Source organism: Lycium ferocissimum, chromosome 3, assembly GCF_029784015.1.
Source record: "Lycium ferocissimum isolate CSIRO_LF1 chromosome 3, AGI_CSIRO_Lferr_CH_V1, whole genome shotgun sequence".
NCBI lineage: Eukaryota > Viridiplantae > Streptophyta > Magnoliopsida > Solanales > Solanaceae > Lycium > Lycium ferocissimum.
This window is the reverse complement of record NC_081344.1, coordinates 3,647,050-3,659,107: the sequence shown is the minus strand read 5'-3', so window position 1 is coordinate 3,659,107 and position 12,058 is coordinate 3,647,050. Positions and strand designations below refer to the sequence as shown.

The 12,058-nt window shown below is 32.8% G+C and overlaps 1 protein-coding gene across 1 annotated transcript; it reads left to right on the top strand.

The window, feature by feature from the left end:
- Positions 1-253: 253 nt before the first annotated feature.
- On the top strand, positions 254-4,446 carry LOC132049313 (tubulin beta-5 chain). The gene is made up of 4 exons (XM_059440064.1): positions 254-412; positions 1,583-1,981; positions 2,074-2,343; positions 3,502-4,446. Exons 2-4 carry the CDS (start codon positions 1,588-1,590, stop codon positions 4,179-4,181), a joined length of 1,344 nt encoding a protein of 447 aa, XP_059296047.1. The 5' UTR covers positions 254-412; positions 1,583-1,587; the 3' UTR covers positions 4,182-4,446.
- The last annotated feature ends 7,612 nt before the right edge of the window (positions 4,447-12,058 follow it).

Here is a 12,058-nt window from a genome sequence, read left to right as displayed (position 1 = left end):
GAAAACATCACTTAAAAATTAACAGAAAGGGGTTTATCTTCTATAAACCGTATAAAATTAACGTGATACCGAACTTCGGTAAGATCGTAAGACAGCTAATGTGGGTCCCATGGGAGGACATCCATGTAATTTTACAAAGGACATAATCGTCACAAAAATATCTGAAACTATATTTTACCTATAAATGAAACCTCACCCCATTTTAGACCCCATCATAACCGTCCATTTGTCCAGATATAATAGGAGGGAATAAATTGTGGCCGTTGATCATTCCCTCTTGCAGATATAAAATTCACTCAATAGGCTTCACTTGGTCACGCCCACACTCTCATCTCACTCTTTCTATACTACTCTCTCTTGATCGAGTGGGTAGTTCCACCATCAATTTTCAGATCTCTTCCCGATTTAGAAGGTATGCTTTCTATTTTTAGCTGATCTATGAGTTTTTGAATTGCATTGCTAATTTTGATCGGAAAATGATTTGAAATTTGCTCTATTTTTGCATAGAATGTACTATGTCTAGTCTATTTGTTGAGATTTGTGGAAAATGTTCCTTTCCTTGTATAGAAAATGTTAGTTTGGATCAACATTTTGAAATGATATTAATGATTTTGATCTGAAAATGATCTTTTTTGTCTTATTTTTCTTAGATCGATTTGGATTTTCATTGTTTTATCGGTTCATTTTGTTTGATTTTGATCTGTTTCTGCAATATCATGTATTTCAATTATTAGATCGAGTGAAAATTGATTTTTTGAATTGCATTTCCAATTTTGATGATTTTTATGTGATTAACGATTTTATGCTACTTATTTTAATCTTAAAATACGATTTTCTGTCTCATTTTCCTTGTCCGCTTTGTAAAAACCTTTCATTATGATAGTTTTCTTAGATTGATTTGGATTTTATTGTTTTATCGGTACATTTATTTGATTTTATTTTGTTTCTGCAATATTATGCGCTTCAATTTTTAGATCGAGTGAGTATTCTATGTTTCGCTTATTTCTAGATCTGAGGATTTACTGTAATTTTTGCATAGAATTTACTCTGTGTAGTCGATTTGTTCAGAAATGTGATTTGTATAGATGTTTGTGTGATTTGATTCAGTAAAATGGATCAACATTTCGTAATGAAAATGATGCTATTTAAACGCACAAAAATACTTCAAGTACTAAGCTTTATCTACTGAAGTTTATAATTAAATAGGTAAATGTCGTAGTGATCCACTTTGTTTCGTGAAAATCAGATGTGTTTGATTGTGAATAATGTCATGTTATAGTTGATTTGTTGAGATATGTGGAAAATGTGCTTTGTATAGATATTTGTGTGAATAACGTCATTGATTTTGATAGAATGTTAGTTTGGATCAACATTTTGTACTGATATTGATGCTATTTAACCGCACAAATTGCTTCAAACACAGCTTTATCTACTGATGTTTATGATTCAATAGCTAAATGTCGTAGTGATCCATTTTCTTCTCTTTGAAATTTCGTAAAATCAGATGTATTAGTTGTGAATATTAATTTTATACTTTCCATAGTGGTTTTTAATGTAAGAGAAAACATCTTGTTGATTTCAGATAAGATGAGAGAAATCCTTCACATCCAAGGTGGACAATGTGGAAACCAGATCGGATCAAAGTTCTGGGAAGTTGTATGTGATGAACATGGAATTGATCCAACCGGACGATATGTCGGAACCTCAGATCTGCAATTGGAGCGTGTTAATGTGTATTACAATGAAGCTTCATGTGGGAGGTTTGTTCCCCGTGCAGTGCTCATGGATCTCGAGCCTGGTACAATGGACAGTGTGAGAACTGGTCCTTATGGGCAGATATTTAGGCCTGATAACTTTGTTTTCGGTCAGTCTGGTGCTGGAAACAATTGGGCTAAGGGTCATTACACCGAGGGTGCAGAGCTTATTGACTCTGTTCTTGATGTTGTCAGGAAGGAGGCTGAGAATTGCGACTGCCTTCAAGGTAAATTCATGGATTTGAGTAGTATGATCTAATCATGCTTAATTTGGGTAAAATATTGTGAGGTTATTGATTATTTTTCTACTTTTTTGCAGGTTTCCAAGTGTGCCACTCACTTGGTGGAGGAACAGGTTCTGGAATGGGAACCTTGTTGATCTCCAAAATCAGGGAGGAATACCCTGACCGCATGATGCTCACATTCTCAGTGTTCCCATCACCAAAGGTTTCGGATACAGTGGTTGAGCCATATAATGCCACCCTTTCGGTGCATCAGCTTGTTGAAAATGCTGATGAGTGTATGGTGCTCGACAATGAAGCTCTATATGACATCTGTTTCAGGACTCTCAAGCTTACCACACCCAGCTGTGAGTCTATGTTATCCCAATTGATAAATTTTACTTTTTTTCTATTTGCTTTGTTTATCAATGTATAGATTGAACTTACCCATTTTTAACTGGTGAAAATGCAACCTTCAAAAATAATATCTGGTTATAAAGTGGCTTCTCTAGATGTACTCTTTAGGTACGTTGTCGACCTAATCTCTAGGCAGTGTTTCAGATAATCCCTAAGTTGGCATTAAATGATTCTATCAGTAATCAATGATTCATGTTTTAGTAGGAGTACTTGCTTGCTATTGAAATTCCTAAGAACCCTAGATTTCCTTGATCTGTGGTCCTCCTGTCACAGGGTCAGTTAATGTGTTATAAGTCATGGTCCCTGCTATTTATTCATCCACTCACTATAACAAGGTAGGTAAGCTGGTGATGTGGCCATTTTCCTAGTGTCTATGAGCCCGTTTGGATTGGCTTATAAGTTGGCTTTATGTTTGTTTTCAAACTTTTTTGAGTGTTTCTTTGGTCACCTTAAAATCATTTTTGTGCTTAAAATAAGCTCAAAAAAATAATTGGACCCATTTAACTTAGTTTATCTAAAGCAGATTATAAGCTGAAAACAGCTTATAAGCCAAAAAAAATAAGTTGGACTACCCCAACTTATTTTTTTCAGCTTATAAGCTGCAAACAGCTTTAAGCTATAAGTCAATCCAAACGGGCTCTATATGTTGTTTCGGTTAACTTTTGAGCTGTAACCCACAAACCTAATCAGATACTGACAGGAAATATATTTTTTTTACTTACAAACATGTTCATGTATGTTAATGTCTTGAGCTGGTCATTTAGCCTTGATTATGATAATTGGTAAAGATGTTAATTGGTTGATCTCTTGGTGTAGTTTAGATCTTTTCTTGGCTCATAACCATTCTTGATCCTTTTCTTTTTAATTTTATTGTACTGTTATGGTAGTCAAAGTAGGAATTAAAATTTAATTAGATCCCCTTTCATTTAGTTCTTCTGTAACATTGATCATCATACATAAAATCTTTTTGGATTAAATTTTTGAATCAAACTACACTTATTTTAGACGGTACTTAATTCCTTTAATTTTCACCATCCTTTTAGAGATTGTTATAGATTTTTGCTCATTTTTCTTACACTTGCTCAATATGCTTCTACATTATGTTGCAGTTGGTGATTTGAACCACTTGATCTCTGCTACGATGAGTGGAGTCACTTGCTGCCTCAGGTTCCCGGGTCAATTGAACTCTGATCTTAGGAAGCTAGCTGTTAACCTGATCCCCTTCCCTCGTTTGCACTTCTTCATGGTTGGATTTGCTCCTCTCACTTCTCGTGGTTCACAGCAATACCGTGCACTTACAGTCCCAGAGCTGACCCAGCAGATGTGGGACGCCAAGAACATGATGTGTGCTGCTGATCCACGTCATGGTCGTTACCTTACTGCCTCAGCCATGTTCAGGGGAAAAATGAGCACTAAGGAAGTTGATGAGCAGATGATTAACGTTCAGAACAAGAACTCTTCTTACTTTGTTGAATGGATTCCAAACAATGTGAAATCCAGTGTCTGTGACATCCCACCAAGAGGTCTCTCAATGGCATCCACCTTCATTGGAAACTCAACTTCCATTCAGGAAATGTTTAGGAGGGTGAGCGAACAGTTTACTGCTATGTTTAGGAGAAAGGCTTTCTTGCATTGGTACACCGGTGAAGGAATGGACGAAATGGAGTTCACAGAAGCCGAAAGCAACATGAACGATCTTGTGTCTGAGTATCAGCAATATCAGGATGCCACTGCTGATGAGGAAGGTGAATACGAGGATGAGGAGTATGATGTGAATGAAGAGAACTGAAGAAACACATTTTATTATATGTTGTGTAGTATGTTTCTGATCTCCCTGGGTTATGAGCATTTCTTTTTCTTATATGTTCCATATTTGTGTACACTTTACTGTGAAGTCCAGCTAGTTTTGGGCTCATGTAGTTTATCAGGAGTGAATGCTGGAGAGAGTGAGGAGCGTGGATGTCATGTTGTAGTACTGTTACCTGTTTCTGCTTAAATATTTGTTTATCTTTTCATGCCCGTTATAACGTTTAAGCCATTTGGCGTTGTGATTAGTTTATTTCTCTCTCTTCCGTTCATATTTGTTTCCAACTAGAATTTCTCAATAAGTCAAGATTCTTTTGTTATTCGATTGGCTTGTCGAGCAAGTGGGGTTATGTTATTTATTGTTCTAGTACTGGTATTAGTAAAAGTTGCATTATTTAAGGGTCAGGTGCTCTCAGTCCCCTTGTCAGGTGAGGCGCCAACATGGGTTTGCTTCTTATTAACTGCATTGCCTGCTTCATCATGTGCTTGAAGATAAGGTTCCATGTGCAATCAGCAGCTTTCATGAAGATGTTCATACCTTTTTGCACATTCGTTGTCATTGTCATAGCAAAACTAGTGGAACCGCATCATTTTTCTCCTTGCAGTCAAATTATTGGATCTAAGGCACCTAAGGGCCAAGGATGTGGCCGAAATCAGGATTCCAATCTCAGCAAGGACAAAAATGTTAGGTGATTACTTCTTCTCTGCATAAACCTCGGAGGATAGAGTTACTCCGTGCACGATATGGCTGAAATCAGGATTCTAGTAGCGATAAAAATGTTAGGTGATTACTTCTTGTCTGACAAAATGTTAGGTAGTTACTTCTTGTCTGTATAAACCTTAGAGGATAGAATTACTCATAGTTGTGAAAGTGGAGGTAGCAACACAAGCTGGCCTAAACACTACCGTTATAAAAAAAAAAGTCATACATTTCGTGGGATGTAGATTGGTGAGGCGAAGGATAGTTTAGGTACTCTTTGTTTAGTTGTCTTGAAGAAGAATGGGTCTAGGAGAAAGTACTAATAAATAGGCTCTCGCTATGTTTGTCTGATTAAGTTTAACTTTGTCAATCCAAATTTTGGTTCAGGCACCTAAACTATTCAGTTGTTATTAAGTAGAATATTCAGAATTCAGTTATTCTACTAACTTGCTAGGACTATTTTAGCTTTTGGTTATCATGTTTGAATGATCAAACAAAATGTAATACCTGAATTGAAGTTAGGTTTTGCTGGAGACATAGTTGGGTGTGATTCTATTTACTTCTAACCGAACCAAAAGCAAGAAGGAACTGGGAGAGTGGTAGAGGGATTTCGAAGTAATTCCGGTGATTTTTAGGATACTATGCCCTCTTCTGTAGGATTGTAACAGTGCAGTCCACTAGTAATATTGTCTACTTAAGGCCCAGGCTCGCACGATTTTAGAATGTGTTGTTAAGGTGCACGATTTTAAAATGTGTTGCTAAGGTATAAGATTGTTACCTAATATACTTGGTATTTTTCGTATTTCGTCGATGTGGAATTTTCTTAGGGTGTCACGTACATCCCTAAGGACTTGAGTCCTTGCTTTTGCCACATCTTCACCAAAGTGCACTGATACCCGATTTTGAGATCACCGTTTAAGTCATACTCGCAATATATAAAAAATTGTCTACCGACTTCGAAACAACTTCAGACATGCGCTGCCTGAAACTTCATATGATCAAAGTTCAGGTATGTATATGGCTGAAGTTCAACCATTTTTTGTTGCATTCATTCAGTTTTTCCCGAACTTTGACAATATTTAACTTTAGACTGTTTGTCCGAAGGCAAGCCTAACTATAGACATATTCGTCTGAAGTCAAGTCTAAATTCAGACTCTGCATATCTAAAATTGTTCCAAAGTAGATAGATGAGCAAAAGATTAAAGCTAAGGATAAAAATTAAATAGCAAACCAAATAGGCTACCTTGTGAAATTATTACTATAACAACCCTTTCCACTAGTGATATTGTCCAATTAGGACCATTGCAAACTTTAAAATGTTTCAGTAAGGTTTAAGACTTGTTTTATAATATACCCAACATCTCTCCCATATTTTGTCGATTTGTGATTTGGTTGAGGTGTCAATAATGTTGCAAGATATGTCCCATTTTTTGACTAATTAGAGCCAGCAAATCAAGCGGCAAACTTAGTTAGCACTGCATTATTTGATTATAATTGATATGACCTCCTTAGTTGGTGGATAAAGACGTTATAGCTCCCAACTGTCTCTCTCTGTCGGCAAAAAGAATTGACTCACAGTATGATGAATGCTTCCGTCTCAAGTGTCCCACTTAACCCAAGCAAAATTAAGTTTCACTGAAACACTAGCCAATACTTTTCTTGGGTCGATGAGCTAAGATTTATAGTTAATAGCAGAATATGAGGGTGTTTGAGTTAGCTTATAAGATGGTCAAGTGTTTTGGCTACGTGTTTGGTAAATTCTAAAAGTGCTTATAAGCCAAAATAACCAATGAGTCATAAGTTGGTCACCCCCAACTTATGATTTTATAGCTTACAAACACTTTTGGTTTGACCAAACTTTTTACGATTTTATCCCTGATATCTTTTTATAATTTCTAAAATACCTTTTCTTAAAACAAAATTCCTAACACTTTCCATGATTTCACTCCCATGCTGTTCTTCCAAACTTAAAATTTCCTCCACCTCTTTAACGTAAACAACAATTACAGTTCTTCATGGCATTATTTGGGGTAACAAATTTCTCTCTTATATTGTTTTTAGTAGTTCTTCAAATTCCACACCAAGCATGGAACCCTTCTTAACTTGACATCAATATTGTTGATTTATGGGTTTTGTAAAGCATGGAACCCTCTCCTACTTATCTATGTATATTTGTTATTGATTTCAAGAGCTAAATAAATTGGAAGATGAATAAAATATTATCGATAAACACAAAATATGTAAATTAGAAAAAAAAATAAAAAAAACATGCAACCTTGCATTTGGATGGCAACTCGTGATCCTATTGATGAGACTATTGATGATAGTTTGATGTGTTAGTTTAATTAGCGACAAAAGAAAATTGTTATGTGTTTGTTTCTTCTATACAAATTTTGTGTAATATTTAAGTATGTATTTTACCCAAAAAAAAAAAAAAGTCAAATTATTAATTGTTATATTATAGCTTATGATTAAATTTTGCTTAACATAAAATAATTTATATTTATAAACAAAATTTAGATTTATCTAGTAAATTTTGTATTAAAAATAAATGAGACATAAATCATTTTGTATTTGAATTAAATAAAATTTAAATTCTTGTAACATCGTTATTAGTGTAAATAACTTAAGGATATTTAAGTCATTTTAACATAAAAATATGCTTATCAACACCTTTTTGTCAAACATTTAGTTGCTTATTATCACTTTCAATACTTTTATCCAAACATGTAACTGCTTATTTATTAAATCAGCTTTAGCACTTAAAATTGCTTATCAGCTACTTTAAATCAATTGCCCAAACGGGCTCTATATATTATAAAAGTATGGTGGTACAAATTCGTTTGTGACATGACAAAGACTTGTATCTTTGCTTGTATAAGTTTGGATGGAAGTTTTATTGTTTTGGGTGGATGTCTTAGTTGTTGCCAGTTCATGGATTCATCCAAATTCCCAACTCTCTTCTTGACCTATGATGATATATAATATTCCCTACGTTTCGGTTCATGTAATCCCATATATTCTTTAATTTATTAAAGAAAATGACTCATTTATAATTTAAAAATAGTTTACCACCAATGTCAAAGCTTTTATGACCAATGAAATATTATGCCATGTTTGATATTACAAGTTTCAAACATTTTATTGTCACATAAATAACATGTTTAACACTACAAAGCTATGAGTAAGGTTTGGGTACATCCTATTCTCCTCATACCCCACATGTGAGATTACACTGAGTATGTTGTCCCTGTAGTAAACTCCAATTTTATTTATTTTTTAAATAATCAGTTCTCGCTTTTCTTGCTCAGGCGCACATGTCTGAAATTTCGACCACTTTTACGTGTAGTTCATGCATATATGCAAGATGAAGTGCAGACATACTTGGAAAAAAAAAAACCTTGTTAAATGGGTTTGTTAGATTTGTTGTGTTTTTTGACAAATTGATAATTGAGGTTTGTTCTGTTTGATATATGAAACTTATGTTTCAAATTTGAGCTTATTTAAAGTAGATTTGGGTATTGAATCGTGTGTTGGATTGTTGAAATTCGAAAATAAATTATTGTTTTTTGTCCAAGTGCACATGTCTTAAATCTCAGCCCCTTATTACATGTATCTTGATCATATTTTTGACAAAAAAATAATTCAAACACACATGGCTGAAATTTTAGTCTTATTTTACATGTACTTCAGTTATGTACGACTGAAGGTGAGACATGAAAAAATTTAGACATACATGACTAATATTTAAACAATTTTTATGTACCTTAGTAAAAAATATCCAAACTGTCTTGGGAAGCCATACCAAACATTATACAAAAACATTTGAAGTTTGGCCTTCACAAAGCCACACTTTCAGACGCTAATGTTGAAGTTACCAAACTTCAGGCGCGAAGTGGTTACTAGTGCCAAAAAGAAAATATGTGCACTTGGACAAAATAGGGTATTTGTGTACTTTCCCCACTGAAGATCAAACAATTTTCCTACAATTTATCTATGAGATTAACAGACCCATTGAGACTCAAGCAAAACATTTGATTTGAAAAAAAGTGTGAGTATTATTTCAAAGGAAAAGGACTCACAGTGGTCATAAGAAATTTGACCTATGTTTGGGCTTAATATCCTGAATTGGCCATTCGGCCCAAAGTATAGCCTGGTAGCCCTCATTCACCACAAAAAAAATTAGACTTTTTGTAGTGACTTTAATTGCCACAAAAGATCGAAAAGTTGTCAATAAAATGTTCGCTACAAAAAGAACAGGATCGAAAAGTCTCCACTAGAGATTGATGAAAAAAATTCATATTGAGTCTTCAAAAAATATCCCAAAACATGTATAATATGTGTATAATTAGTAAGTATACGTTAATTGAGCTTTCAAAAAATATCTCAAAACATGTATTATATGTGTATAATTAGTAAATACACATTAATTAAAAAGAAATTATACACCAATGATACATTTTCTAATTATACGTTGATTATACATAAATTATACAATAATGATATATTTTCTATACATATACAGTAATGATATATATTCTATATAACGATGATAAAGTTTCTATACGTATGATACATTTTCTATGCATATACAGTAATGATATATATACAACAATGGAATTATTTTGAAAAGACTAAAAAAAAAAACTTGCAAGATTCTTGGGCCATCAGGTGTCAATAGTTTCACCCGGATGGCAATTTGTGTCATTTTCCCTTATTTCAATGCAATGTGAAATGAATGTGTATCTATTGGGCTCAATTAGATCAATCTAATAATGTAGGCTTTAGTAGTCTAAGCCCAAATCGAGAATCGTATGCTTAGCCCATTTATTTCTTTTATTATTTCAGTCACAGTCCGAGGTGGCCTAGGAGGTAGTCTTTTGACTATAGATTCACCTAAGCTCAATAATTTTCGACATGAAATATAGATATACATATAAAACATCTACTAAACTCTCAACTAAGACTATTTCTAAATTCATAATTTTAACAATACAAAAATTCAGTGTTAATAACCTAAAGATTGAAGCCATTAAGTTTAATAAGCTGTAACAAAAAAATCTTATTTCAAATAGTACATCATCGGATAAAAATAGATGAATACGGTTCTACCGAGTGAATTTACTTATATTTGACTAAACTATATGTATAGCTGTCGGGAGCAGAAAAAATTATTACTCCCTCCGTTCACTTTTACTTGTCCACTATTTCAAAAATAAATTTTCACTTTTATTCGTCCATTTTCGCATATCAAGAAAAAAATAATATGTTTTTCATGTTTTACCCTTAGCATTAATTACTCATTTCAAACCATTTTTCAAATCTAATACAATTATACATCAATTAATATGGATATTATGATAAAATATGCACTTCATTTATTATTTTTTTAAAAGCGTGCAAAGTCCATAGTGGATAAGTAAAAGTGAACGGAGGGAGTACTACTTTTTATGCATTTTGGAATTTACTTTCTTGGACAAATTAATAAGCGTCCTATTTTAGTTTAAAATTGATGGAATCGATTATTAAAAAAAAAAAAAATGCTGACAAATATCAGAGGAAAACTTGTTATTTCACTTTTTCTTTTAGTTTAATTTCAGTAACAATGGATGGAAGATTATAAGAAGATACCCAAAGAGGGAGGAAAAAGAGGAAAGTGTATTTGGTCAAATACCAGCTAACACAGATTATTAATTTGACGTTAAGATATTGAGTTTGACAAAAACAAGTGGAGAAGTTGACTAATATAAAGTTTTCTTTCAATCTATTTAAAATTTTCTTTGGTTTTCTTGTGAATAATGTGGGCTAAGATTTGAAAGCATTAAATTAGCCACCAAATATTGAGTATACATTTTTCTTAAGAGCCTTCCACTGTTGACCACATTCCTCATACAACAAATGAACTAATAGGCACTAGACCTTAGACTAGACTTCAATATTTTTCATGAATAAATTTGACTTTCCTTTACCCAACAAATATAATTTCCATTAGGTTGACCAAAATGTTTTAGCTCTTTTTATGGAAAATTTTATCATGCCTACTGATTTTTTTTTATGTACATTTTTCAGGGACTACAGAAATACACTCTAATTAGGTATTATAAAAATAAAAGTAAAGTATAACAAATTAAGGTACAACTAGACATACTTGTAAAGATGCAAAAATGTAATAATTGGGAAAAAAGCACATATAGCCGATTTTAAGACATCCCTTTAAGATATATCCGAGGTTTTTAAAATTTTGCAAGCTAGCCGTTTTAAATCAATTTTTGGCTTGCGAGTCTGTTTTAATTACTAAGAGTGTAGAAATCTATCTACATTTTAGAAAAGATATTTGATAAAATTAAAATATTTTTGTAAGTACGAGAAACCTAAATTAATGATGAAGAAGTTTTAATTATGAATACACAAAAAATACAAATATTAAAAAAATTGGAATAACATTATCTTGGAGTTGGGCACGTGCATAGCACGGGATCTTCTTATTGTAGTTGTTTTGGAACACCTAAGAAAATTTATTTACTCTATATCTGTCATATCAATCGTAATACTTTCTAATTCAAAATGATTATGGTATTTTAGAGAGGAACATTTAGAACTGATTACAATATTGGATTAAAAAGGTGAAAGAGATCTGCAAAACCAACTGTGAAATGAAATTGTGACTTCTGTTGGGTTGCATTTGTAAATTATGAAATAAGAAATCTGAATAAAACAAAAAGGTTGTTGTGCAATAAATTTATTAATTTGGAAATTTATTTAAAATCTATAACATGCATGTATCTTCTCCAACAGAATAAGAATTAAAAAAACATGTTCAACGATTTGCTTTTCCGCAAAAAAGTTTTAAATTAGTTCTTTGAAAAGCCTAATACTTTGATTTGGGAAAATAGGTATTTTTATAACTTTTTTTTTATTTTGGTCCCTGTATTCTTTGTCTTTACACATTTAACCTTTAATTGATCTAAATTTGTAATTTTGATCTTTAAGTTTAACGGGAGCTAAATACTGAACGAAATCTTAAACAAATTAAAACTCGATACTATTGGGTGGTTTAGATGAAGTCTATGCTTTCATTTTCCTTCCCTTCCAGCTCTGCTTATGTTTTTTATGTTCTGTTTTTAAATAATACTTTTTAATTATTGAACTTCTAAAATTCA